Below are 12,649 nucleotides of genomic sequence, written 5' to 3'. Positions count from 1 at the left end.
AGACCGCATTAAACAAGATTACATACATAAACACACCTGGTGCATTGCAGACACAAAGTGTATACTTTCTTTTAGAGAAAGCTCCTTGAAGAATCCCACCTGCTCTGGTCAGTCAGTGGTACCAGTCAGCAGAGCCAACACATACTCCACTTATAGATCTGCTGTGAGTAACTGCGCAATTCTTGTTTTTCATTGTTGCTACGTTAGGAGATAAGGTCTCACTACATAGACCCTTGGCTGGCAGTGAACTTACTGTAATTCCCCTGTCTCCATCAACGGGCTGGGAATGTATGTGTGAGTCACGATTCCTGGATTGAGTTTTCCCTTCCAAGATGTCTTTTATTTTGGTACTGGAGGCTGAACCCAGCCAGAGCCTGGCATATTCTAGGCAAGCACTGGATCAGTGAGCTATACCAATATCTCTCTAAATATCTCAGCAGCCTTGCTCTCTGGTTCCATTTACCCTGTCGGGCATGGGGCTTAGCTTGGAGATAGTTCTGAAAGTAGAGTTCCTATGCAGGGTGTGCCTGGGTGTGCCAAATGGAAGGCTTTTTCTGAGGGGAGCTGTGTGTGGGTGGACAACATAGCCCAGGAGACCCTATCCTAGAGCTGTCTCTTCTCAACAGGAGTGGATTAAGACTCAAGTCATAAAGGGGTGGGGGTGGGGGGCAGGAAAAATCCAGTGAGTATGAGGTGAGGCTCTGGGCTGCTCAGGGTAGGGGCCTCAGCAAACAACTGTTAAAGCAGGGCCCCTCCCCATTGCACTAACTTTAAACCCCAGAGTGTGCAAAGTTTGGCCCAAGGCCTCTGGATGACCCCAATCTAATTCCCACTCTCTATGGATGGCTGAGGGCACAAAGATAAGCGGTCTCCTTGAAGCATGCAGCCCCCAGGAAGTCCTGCAGGAGCTGGGCAGGGAAAGGTACAGTGTGTGAAGGGGAGGGAGAGGCAGATAAGAGTCTCTGAGACGGGAAGCAGCACCTGTTGCGTGGGAACCTACTGAAGAACTATGAAGCTAAGTCCCCAACATGAGCTAGGACATAATAGGGTGAAATCCCAGGCCTAGTGAGTGCGTCTGGACGTGGGAAGCTATCACCTGAGCCTCAGGTGGGAAGCTGCCCTATGCCACCTTGTGTGCCCTCCAGTGTGAGCACTGCTCTCCCATACGCAGCTCTATACCTACCCCTGTTCCTTAGGTCTTTGTCCTCTTAGAAGCAAGGATCTGGGTTCCCATGGTGGGCCTAGATGAAGGGAGAGCTCAGAATGGTTGCCTAGGCAATGAGGAAAGTAGGCCCCACACAGACTGGCAGCCAAGAGGAAAAGGGCAGAAGGCAGAGGCCCCACCAGAGCATCTCACAGCCATCATCTGTGCCTGGCTCCTATCCCTGGGCCCTGAGCCACTCCTGACACTTGCGGCTTATAACTTACTGTGTGACTTCATTCCCAGCAGCCCAAGGTGCAGCACTCCTTCAAACATCCCACCCAACAATGAGCTGCAGAGAGGTGACATTAGGAAGGCAGTGGCCAAAGGGTGGCTCCTCTCCCAGGCACAGCTCCAGAGGCTACCTGGGAATAGGAAGTATCACTGTCCCCAGAGGCCACTGGAAAAAGGGTCTGCCTCAGAGGTGACAGTGGGAAGTAAAGGACTGGGTCCTTTGGGACTCTTGGAGCTATGGAGGGGACTATTATTGTCCTCAGGCCCAGGACCCAAATTGATTCTGATTCTTTACTGAATATTGCTCATTAGGGTTTAATGCCTCGTATATGATCACACACACACACACACACACACGAGAGAGAGAGAGAGAGAGAGAGAGAGAGAGAGAGAGAGAGAGAGAGAGAGAGAGAATGAATTAAAAATAAGTCTAAAGAAAAAAAGAAAGACAAATGAAGTATAGGGGTCACCAGCCCCAGTACACATAACCTTTTTCCAGACCCCAGGGAAACAATGGGATTTTTGAGGTTCCCTCTACCTCTTCTTCTTCTAGGACAGACAACAGACTTTTCTACCTGACTAAAAAAATTGTTCCCTGCATGGGTGGGATTCGTTTCCTCTTCTTAGAAGCTCAAAGTGGTTTTGACAATATAGGCTCCAGGCTGAGTACCAAGATGTCCTGGGACTCCACTGCAAAGCGCTGGCTCCAGCCCAGAGTGGCTGCTCAAACACTCTGGAGGCATTAATAAGCTTGCAGCAGACTCAGATGCATGCTCAGTTTGAGGACTGCTGGATGGAATAGGGTGCTGCCTGAGAACCCTTGCTGGGAGTCCTCCAATTCTGGAAGTCTGTGAGGGTAGGGTCTTCCAGAGGCCTACCTCCCACACTCCAGCTGTAACCAAACACTTGACCCCTGAAGAGTACATTAGCTGAGGCCAGGCTTGAGGCCCACCACCCAGCTCTGCATGAGCCCTTCTCTTCCAGACACTGCTGCAGGAATTCAGATGACTTCAGTATTGCCATGGCAACTGTGCCTTTCTAATGCTGGTGGGCATCGGGAACAGGGAGCCAGCAATGCAGGAAACCAGCCAAGCAGTAAATTCAGAGTGCCAGGTAAGAACAGTTCAGAACAGCTGTGCACATGCATCAAAGCTAGGAGGGCAGTGGCTTCCCAGGATGGCCAGGTTGGTGGCACATGTCTGGAATCTCACATATCTGGTCTATGACCATTCAAGACAGAGGCAGGAAGATTGCAAGTTCTGGGTCAGCTAGGGTCTCAAGCTTCCCTCAGCACATACAGAAGATGGCCCAGGGAGCATCTGGTTCTTCCCTGTCACAGAAAGCAGCAATTCAGACCACGGTGCTGTCAAGCAGTTCAACTCTCCAGCCAGGGCATCTGCCCGTGCATGTCTTCCACACATCATCAGTCCAAATTAAATTAGGCTCCTAAGTTGCTATGGAAAAATTAACAAGAAAGTGCCCACCATAAAGTGGCCTTATGTGTCCCAGGTCATAGAGACAAGATCCTGGTACAGAACTTAGAAAGCAGATACCAAATGTAAGGGGCCTTTATATAATAATGGGTATTCTAGCTCTAAAAGAAATCAAGAATTGATGTTAACAAAGGTGACATCGTGTCTCTAATGCTGGCATCAGAGGAATGAATGCAGCCCTCTCCTTGGCCATCTGGTCAGGGGTGAGGTGAACATCACTCCTCCCAGAGACGCGCAGAGGGCACAGTTTGGCCCTGTGGCCCTGGGTACTCTCACTGTTCTGTCTCTTGCTGCTTTGGAGGAAACAAGCTCATGTGAGGAGCCAGGAGGTAGGAGTCGACCTTGAGTCTCACAGAGTGTGAGAATTGAGGATGGGGAAAGAACAGCCCGCATGTCTGTGAGGCTGTCTTACCCTTATGGGGTACATTTCACCACTGGGGTATGTAGTGTATCCCCAGAACTCTCTACATGGACTCGTTCATCTTTGCCCCTCTGGCCATCCATAAGCCTGAATCTCCTTTCCCTGAGTGGGCAGTCTTAAACCCCTGCTGGCCTTCCAAGTCCTTAGCTTTGCCTGCTAACCAAGTGTTTTTCCAACAGCTGGGCAGAGGCTAGTACCCAACTCCTATTTTTCTTTTTGCCCTCACAGTGGCAGTGATCCTTGGTGCACCTGCCTTTCATTCTAAGTACCCAGGACACTGAGGGTCTTGGCTCAGCAAGGTTCCTGTCCCTTCTCCCAGCCTTGAGTTACTCCAGCTAGAAATGGGAGTGAAGGCAGAGAGACAGATGGAGCCGGACTGCAACAGTATCCATTCCTCCTTCTCCCTTCACTGTTCCTTTAGGAGACTCTCATGGGACCTAACCCATGGCTCTGCACACACCTCAGAATTAGGGAGGGGTCTGCAGAGGTGGGTAAGGAATGCTGCAGTGCCAGCTGTGGGCCCTCTCACATCATTCGCTGCCCTTTATAAATATTTATAATAGCTCTTCTACTAAAAATAACATCCTGGAGCTCAGGGAGCAAGAAAAAAAAAAAAAAAAGGAAAATCAATGTGAATGGGACTTGGCGATCACATGTTCCACAGGACCCCAGGACAGGATGCATGAGTAGCACCCAGGCAGTGCGCCCCCTGGCGGCCAGTCCCAGCTTGGCACACAGATCAGGGCTGCTTCCCCACTGACTGGCCCCTAAAGTTCTCCGCCTTCCTCCTGGCTACACAGCAACAGGGCCTCACGCCACTGTGCAGGCGGAAGCCTCCTCACCAGGTCAAAGAGGAAGGGGGGGGGGGTGGTGTCGCTATTTTTAGCACTGAGGATAGGGTGTAAATGTCTGCAGAACTGAATGAGGCCTGCAGCTTTCTTTGCATAGACAGAAAATGTTGTTAAAGGTCGAAGGCAGGAAAGAACTGCATGTGCACACACTAGGACTAGGGAGAGCCCTCCATGCTGGCCAGGTGCCGGAAGGAACACACACAGGCTCAGGGCTTTTTCTGTTCTTTTCCATCTCCTGGTAAATTCCTGATGCAGAGATGAGACCATGCCCTGAGGGAGGAATGCGGATGCTAGTACATGCAGGAGGCCCACCAGCTGCGGCCTCAGGCAGTCCCTCCCCACTTCCCATAGGCTTGGCTCCTCTCTCTGGAGGTTGAGTGAGTCTGGCAGCCTGCAAGCTTGGTCCAGGTGTGCAGCAGAAAGACGGACAGGAATGTGCCTCTGGGGGGAAGACCTTCCCTTGTCTTCTCGGTGCCAGCTTGCTCCTCCGCCTCTGCGCCTGTACAAGACAGACTGTTAGTCACAAGCACACTGGGGGCTCAGGACAAAGCTGCTGTGAACCAGCAGACCTGAATGGGTGTGTGTGTGTGTGTGTGTGTGTGTGTGTGTGTGTGTGTGTGTGTGGTCTCTCTGGCTTTTCAGTTGTGCATGTCAATGTCTTCTCTTTCAGAGGGACAGGGTTGGGGTGTAGCGAGAGTGTCTTCTGAGGTCATTGCTTGTGTCACAAGGGTGGGAATTACTCCGACTGAATAAAAAACTGGGTTCACAGTGGCAGGTTTGGAAAGGGAGGAAGGCCAGCCTCTTGGCAGCAGACGGCAGGCTGCAGTGTGCGGCCCTTTTCATCTGCCTGACTGCTGGCTTCTCATGGGTCCTGCCATGGGTCAGAGGCAGAGACACCAGCTGACTCAAGCCCTGGCAGCAGGTTCTTGAGTGTGTGCACCGAGGGACTCCCATGCTGTCCCTCTGGACCTAGGGACAAAGGGGACCTGGTAGGCTGCTGAAGGCCCTCAGTCAGTCCCTGACCTCACCACAGTGCACAGCAGCCTGTGCTGGTCTGCACATACTAAGCAGCAGCACCCGGGTGCAGCGCATCTGCAGCCAGCTCTGCAAACCACGTGTGTGGGCTGACCTTGCAGGGAGGGCGGGGACTAGTCAGCCCAGAGGCAGCTCTGAGATGACAGGACTTAGAAGGCTGTCTGAGAAAGTTCCTTTGCTGCCTGGTGATGCCATGGCCCTGCCTGGGTTTTCTACCCTGAAGATTTGTAACTGAAAAAGATTCCCAATTAAAAAAAAAAAAAAAAAAAGTAGAGACCAGGTGTGTTGGTCCATCTCTTTGGTCCCAGCACTCAGGATGCAGAAGCAGTTATTAATCTTTATGAGTTTGAGGATACCCTGGGCTACATGACAGATTCTAGGACAGCTAAGGCTACATAGTGGTACCCTATCCTGAAAAAAAAGTGAACTTGGAAGTTGTAATAGTTTATAGTAGCTTAGCTGGCGTCAGAATACAAATGAAAAAAAGGGACACTCGTTCTTTAAGAATGGTTCCTTAAGACTAGAAGAGTGTCTGTCCTTTGACTTATTGGCTCTTTGTGGTCAGTGTGATGGAGTAGGACTGTATCAGGAGGCAGTGTTGAGTGACAGAATCCCAGGGGAGCTCTTGCTATGGGTTAGACAGTGGCTACAGAGGACAGGAGTACAGAAGCAGAGCTCAAGCTGAGAGTAGCCACCTCTCTGTGCTGCCTCAGACAGTGCTATTGATGACACCAGGCCATGACATTTGATGCAAGACAGGCCCAGGAAACAGGTCCAGTGGTGGCTGCTGTGGGGATCAGAGGAAAAGGTGCAGCTGGGTTCTTTCAAGAACATCCTAACTGTAAGTAAGGTTTGCTCTGGCTTGGGATCTGTGACGGGAGGAAGGGTAGAGGAAGGGGAGGACACGTGACTCACCTGAGCTTCCTGTGTCCTGGCCGCTCTGGGGCTAACCTGTAGCAGCAGAGGCAGAAACAACACAGATCACACTTGGGCTCTCCTCAGCCCTCTGGACTTCTCTAAGGGGCTTTCCTGACCCACTCAGCCCAGGGGCTAGACTCACATCTGCCTTTCTGTTGAGCTTTCCTGCCAGGGATGATGGGATAGAGGCAGACTGCCTACAACTCACACCTCATGGAGTATTGTGAAGAGAAGAATCAATGAATGGAAGCCGAGCCTAACTCTAGGGAGCAGCTAGAGTGGGATCAGAGCCTGCTTGGTTAGGGAAGGAAACAAGGTGGGAACAGTTTCGATGTGGACATTGCTTCTCTATGTTTTGGAACAGCATTGCTCTCCAGCTCCCCTTGGATGTTCCAAGTTCATGTCTGTCCACCGAGAGATGTTCTAGAGGCCATGAGTCTCCTCAGGACCACTGCTGGCCAGATATGCACCAGGGTGCCTCAGAGTATAAACTGGATTGCTAGGGGGCATTCTGAAGAACTCATGCTCTGTGATTCAGATATATATGGAAGTTCTGGGACAACCAGAGGAGGCAATAGCATATGGCTCATTCTGTGATTTTCTTACACTTGGCATGAGGGATGCTCAGTAGGAAGGGTGCCACAGTATAGCAGCATCCTTCCCTGGGATTTAGACAGCCAGCGTAGAACAGACAGAGGCGAAAGTTAGGGGTGAATATGGCGGGGATATTGCTTTGGTCAGAGTTCTTCAAAAGTACCTCTTTGGTACTTGTGACTTGTGTGCTGAACAGACCATGTGTGCTGGGCAGGAAGATGACTGGGCTGTGTTTATGTCACGTGAAACTGAGCTCACTCCAAAGAAAATAAATTGTTTTCTGTAAAATCAGTGGTTACTGATCTTAAATGTCTCTGCCATATCTGCAAGGACCCACATAATGTCGAGAGGAAAACAAAACAAACTGTTCATCTTGTGCCTCAACTCTTTCCCCTCCTGCTCTTAGAGATGGCACCTAAAGGCCATAAAAGCTCAGGTATCCTCACAAAAAGCCTTCACACAGACATATAGACCCAGACACGTGCACTTAGAGGGGTGAGGAGAGGCTAAGAACAAGCATCCCAGTAAAGCTCTGACAGGGTCAGCCAGGGACAGAGACAGAGGGCCCTGAGTCAGCTCCTATGAGCGGACTAAGGGCTGGAGTCCACGCCAAGGCAATAGTGAAGCGGCAGCAGCAGGGGTCTAGGCTTGCTTTGGGGAAGTAGAGGGAGGCTAAGGAGGAGCCTAGAGCAGGGAGGTCCATAGGAACGGAGGCCAAGGCAGCTGCTGCTATGTCTTTAGTCAAAAATGTTCCACAGCAATGCTAGCGTTTGGTTGGGGTCTGGGCACACACTTGGGGTGGGCATTTATGAGTGGGCATGTGTGTTCCTCCTGCCCCACAGCCAATCTTATCTGGATCTGGGTCTCTGATTGGCTGTTCTCTTCTAACAGTCTGAAGTGTGGTCAGGCCAGCCATTCCCCCCAACCCCCGACTTGTGCCCAGTAGTCCAGGTCTCCCAGGCCTCTCTCATCCATCCCATCCCTGAGGGATAGACAGCACTGTAAAGCCACTGTTCTGAGGGGTTCCCACTGTCTCTCCTGACTGCCTTCCGCTTCGCACTGTGGCTTTTCCACTTCTCTTAGACTAGCTGTTCTCTTTAGATTAAAGCATAGAGCTTGGAGCTGGAGACTACTGGGGTGAATCCAGGCTCGGTCACTTATTAACCTGTCCAGTTAATAAGCCTCAGAACCTTGTCTAGAATCCTTCCTGTCTGGGGCGGTGAAGCCAGATGAAGATGGCCATAGTACAGATCTTCTGCAGGTCTAGAAAGTAGCTAGGACCAGCCCTGCTCTCTTCTCACCCTCCCTGCTTCCTTCCTTCACGCTATCATGTCACCCTGTTCACAGCCTGAAACAGGTTTATTCACTGTCATTCCTAGAAGACAGGCACCGTTCCAGAAGCTGGGAATACATCACCAACAACACTGGCCAAAATCTCTGCCTCAGGGAGTTTATGTTCTGGAGGAATCCAGAAACAACATCTTGATATATGGTAGACATAAGTTGAGGCTCTCAAGTATCTCCAGAGGATTTCATTATCTGTTTAATATCCCACTGAAAGATGGAAGTCAAGAGCATGAAGTCTGGAGTCAGAAAGACCCACTTCAAGCCCACTCAGAGGCTACATGAGCAGACTCCCCTAGAATCTGTTTCTCTTTTATTCAAATGCGAATATTATCATCTGCGTGTCTCAGTGTTACGGATTACATGGGATTTTCCATGAAACCACTTAGTGCAGCTCTCTTCCCACATAACAAGTACATAAAGTTTCTTACATAGTAAGATGAGGAAGGCATTACTGCCCTTTGAACACACCACCTTTCTTTCTTGGTTTTACTCTTCTTATCTATTCCAACCTACAAGTCTCTTCCTTTTCAGAATCTCTTAGTATTATATTATACATTTAATGGTGGTTTTTTGTTTTAGCTCTTGAGGCAAAGTTTCAGGTAGCCCACACTGGCTTCAAGCTCATTTTGCAGCAGAGGATGAGCCTGACTGTGATGGTTTGTATATGCTTGGCCCAGGGAGTGGCATTAGAGGTGTGGCCTTGTAGGAGTAAGTGGGTGTGGACTTAAGACCCTCACCCTAAGCCGGGCAGTCGTGGCACACGCCTTTAATCCCAGCACTTGGGAGGCAGAGGCAGGCGGGTTTTGGAATTCGAGGCCAGCTTGGTCAACAAAGTGAGTCTAGGATAGCCAGGGCTACACAGAGAAACCCTGTCTCGAAAAACAAAAAACAAACAAACAAAAAAACCACAAAAAACCCTCACCCTAGCTTCCTGGAAGTCAGTCTTCCACTAGCAGCCTTCAGATGAAGATGTAGAACTCTCAGCTTCTCCTGCACCATGCCTGCCTGAATACTGCCATGCTCTTGCCTTGATGATAATGGACTGATCCTCTGAGCCTGTTAGCCAGCCCTAATTAAATGTTATTCTTACAAGAGTTGCCTTGGTCATGGTGTCTGCTCACAGCAGTAAAACTAAGTCTCTGACTTTCTGACCCTCCACCTGCCAAGCGCTGGGACTGCAAGTATGGTGCTCCTGTGGTTTATGTGGTTTATGTGGTGCTAGGGTTTACCCTGGGCTAGTCGAGGAGCATCCACCAACTGAGCTGCCTCCACAGCCAACAGTCAATTCTTTATGATCACATCTTCCTGCTTTGTTTTCTCCCCCATTTCTTCCGCATATTATAGTCATATAAACCATCGACCCTTGAGGATGGCAGGAGATATTCTGTGACTTGTTTGTATTCCAGAGTATGAGTAAATCACCTGACATTACTACCCATGGGCACACCTCAGAGTCAGTTGGGAGAACTGGCAGGAGGAAGTGTGGGGGTACTGCAGACTTGGGAAGGGTGTGGTAGGACAGAGGTCAGAAACAAAGGGGAAGGAACTTAGCATCTACTGCTCTAAAGCTTGGGTTCCCAAACTAGGGAACTTGCCTTTACCTCTGTCTTTCTCATCCTGCATCTTCTCTTCTTTCTCTGTACCTTTCTCTGCTGTGGAAACAAGTCCAAGGAGGCCAGTGACACTTTGGTCCACCACCACGGTGGGAGGCAGGTGAGTGTGGCACTGTGGGAGGCCTGAGGCAGAGACCTAAGGCAGCAGGCAGCCTCAGGGTATATGATGTCCCTGTCCATGCCCAACAGCTCCACACTCTGGTACTGTCTGATTGGAACTTTGCACAGCCATGAAGCAGAGGGCAGGTGACAGATCTGACGGTCAGGGTTAGGTGCTATCTACTAGGGTTATACTCGTATTTTGCGTTCCAGTTCAAGAAGACAATTGTAGAAGTATATACTGGATGCAAACCCAGATTCACACGGGCTCTGAGGTGGAGCTGCGTGCTCCCTCTGCATCGAGATCCTGGAAACCAGGCCACATCTCACAAGGTATGGCCAAACAGGACACCCATGTCATATTTGAGGTGTTAAAGGGGTTGGGTAGAATCTCCTAAAAATGAGAAAACTTGGGAGTGACTATGTTATCTCCCATCAAACACTGGGAAGGTGGGCTGTAGAGGAAGATGGATTTAGGGCAGAAAGGGAGATTTTAGCTCTCTAATTAGGGAGAGATCTCCAGTGATTAGAGCTGGCTATGACTGAGCCCCCTGGAAATATTCAAACTGGAGGCTTTTATATTAACAGAAAGTTCAATTAAATATCCTTAAGACCCTTGTGAAATCTAGGATTCAATTACTTAAAAATATTTTTGAAAGGTAAGAAAGACAAGCTATAGATGTGTGTCTGTGCATGCTGCTGGAAGTGTGTGAGAAGCCAGCCTGGATACTCACTGCTATCCCAGCAAAGCCTCTGTAGCCACCTCCGAGGAAGTGGTCAACACATGCTCTATTGCGCAGGGCTCTTCCTTCCACTGAAGCATAGGTTTATCTCCTATTTATCACCCTCTAGGCTTCTGTGCTTGGGGCCTCCCAGAACCTGCCTGTGTCTGTCCTCGGTGGGATCAGAGCCCTGGCTTCTTGTTTTTCTACATCTAAGCTCTAGAACTAGTTTTGCCTCTGGACTCTGTGTGATCTCAAACAAATCACTTTTTCTGAAAAGTTACTTACCACCTTTCTAAAATAAGGGTGGGTGGGTGATAGGATCGCTAATAAACTTTCGAAATGACACACTAGTATACTTGCCCCCTACCCCCACTACGTAGCTCAGGTGGGCTTTGAATTCATAAGCCTCCCTAATTTAGTCCCTGCCAATCACATTACATTCTCATTCTTGAGTACGGCGCTTGTGAGCCACTTGTTTTGCATAAACCATAACAAGTGGCCATAAGTACAACTGTTCTCACACACACACGTACACACACACATGTGCACACGCACATAGACACACACAGACACACACATGAGGGTTGGGCTTCAGTGTGGGCATGAGAGATGGGATGAGACAGGGTACGGGCATTGTCTCCTGTGGCAGAATGGGCAACTGACCTTAGCTGGGAAAGCCAATCAGGACACAGGAGTAACCTCTCCTGCAGGAAAACAGATGGACTTGAGGGTAAGTGTGGCAGTAACAGTTCTGAACAGGAGGCTTCCCTCTGCTGAAAAATGCCCTGGTGTGCCTTCCATGGGAGTGTCTGCATGATCCACGGGAACGCTGCTCTGTGCGTTTACTTGACAGCCCTGCTAAGCCACTGCAGAGTACTCACAAGCACTGCATTAGGTAATAAAGGTCAGAGGAGGGTCCTTGGTGTGAATGCTGCACACAGCACTCAGGCCGGTCACCCTCATAGGAATGCCATGGCTGAAAAAATGGTTCCTAAGCATTGAGCGGCTCTATTACTGACGGAGCCTGGGGGTACTTGGAAGCATGGTGGTCTTTTATCCACTTTCTTTCCTGGGTTTCATGTAAGGGGAGAAAGGCTGTGAAGCAGAGAACTCCAGGAAACCATGGTAGTGGCTGAGTCATGGAGAGACAGAAAAAGAAGTCAGATAGGACCCACTGTGAAGAGCAGAGGGAGCTGCAGCCGGGTCTTCAGGTGAGATCAGAGCCTGCTCATGGACAAAAGAAGGTAGAGTTTCAAACAGAGTCAAACAGGAAAGCCAAAGGGCGGCTGGAATAGAGACAGGTGGCTTGGTGCTGACTGCTGCCACATCCAGCTTAGTTTCAGAATGAAGTGACGGCCAGCCTAGGGAAAGAGTAGGCAGAGATGAAGAAGTAAGGAGATGTGTGGCTGCACTGAAGAGCAGGGTTTCCTTCAAGCTGCAACTGTGTCTGCTCAATCAGACTGTTCTTAATATAAACTGTGATCATGTGGGAGGGAGGCACTGGGTGAAGATCCCCTGTATTCCTAGAAGGGAAAGTGGAGTGGGAAGAAGGGCTGTGTGCAGGGTGGTGGGACAGGGCAGGGGCAGGAGTACAAAGCGGAGGAGGAGGCAGGCAGAAAGCCTTGGGTTTCACCTGAATGGAGCTCCTTCACCAGGGAGGACATGGTGTTGGTGATGGAGTCAGCAGCCACCAGCAAGTCATTGCGGAGGTTTCTCCTCGTACCTGAGGAATCAGAGCAGACGGCGTTGCAGGTGAGTGACCGTGGGGATGCCCCAGCCAGTGAGAGACACCAGGGGTGAATGCAGTGGCTTTGCAGGCTCTCAGCACACCGGGAGCCCACAGGTCACAGTCCATTTTCTCTACTGGGAGTGTGGGGCTCCTGCTTTGTGGGCGCCACAGTAGAGAGCAGGGGTTTCAGATGAGCTTTGCCCAGGGTGTTCCTCAGTCTTGGGGTGAGGGGTTTAACTCTGCAACACCCATCACTGCCTCCCACTTCCTTGTCTCCACTCCCTCCTCTCACAACTCCACTGTCCGTTATTGAAGATTTCCGGTCCCTGGCTCCTCAGTCAGCTGTGGCAAGTGCATGCTTACTGACCTTTGGCTAGTCCTATGGAGAG

The 12,649-nt window shown here is 50.2% G+C and overlaps 1 protein-coding gene across 25 annotated transcripts in view; it reads right to left on the bottom strand.

Annotated features, from left to right (window-relative positions):
• Positions 1-318: 318 nt before the first annotated feature.
• Positions 319-12,649, bottom strand: part of Dtnb (dystrobrevin, beta) — a 213,115-nt gene continuing 200,784 nt past the window's right edge. For 9 of the 25 annotated variants that reach the window (XM_017314952.2, XM_017314953.2, XM_011243813.3 and 6 more), the window contains 3 exons: positions 11,195-12,254; positions 6,151-6,186; positions 4,407-4,699 (listed from right to left, as the gene is read on the bottom strand). In XM_017314952.2, coding sequence (XP_017170441.1) covers positions 12,055-12,254 — 200 coding nt within the window. In that variant the 3' untranslated portion in view covers positions 4,407-4,699; positions 6,151-6,186; positions 11,195-12,054. Of the gene's footprint in view, positions 4,700-6,150; positions 6,187-11,194; positions 12,255-12,649 lie in introns of all 25 variants that reach the window. The other 16 variants (XM_017314955.2, XM_006514960.4, XM_017314954.2 and 13 more) reach the window with 12 other exon arrangements.

The sequence above is a fragment of the Mus musculus genome, chromosome 12, assembly GCF_000001635.26.
Source record: "Mus musculus strain C57BL/6J chromosome 12, GRCm38.p6 C57BL/6J".
In the NCBI taxonomy this organism is placed as follows: Eukaryota; Metazoa; Chordata; class Mammalia; order Rodentia; family Muridae; genus Mus; species Mus musculus.
The sequence above is the reverse complement of the archived record's forward strand: the minus strand, read 5'-3'. Positions and strand labels throughout refer to the sequence as shown.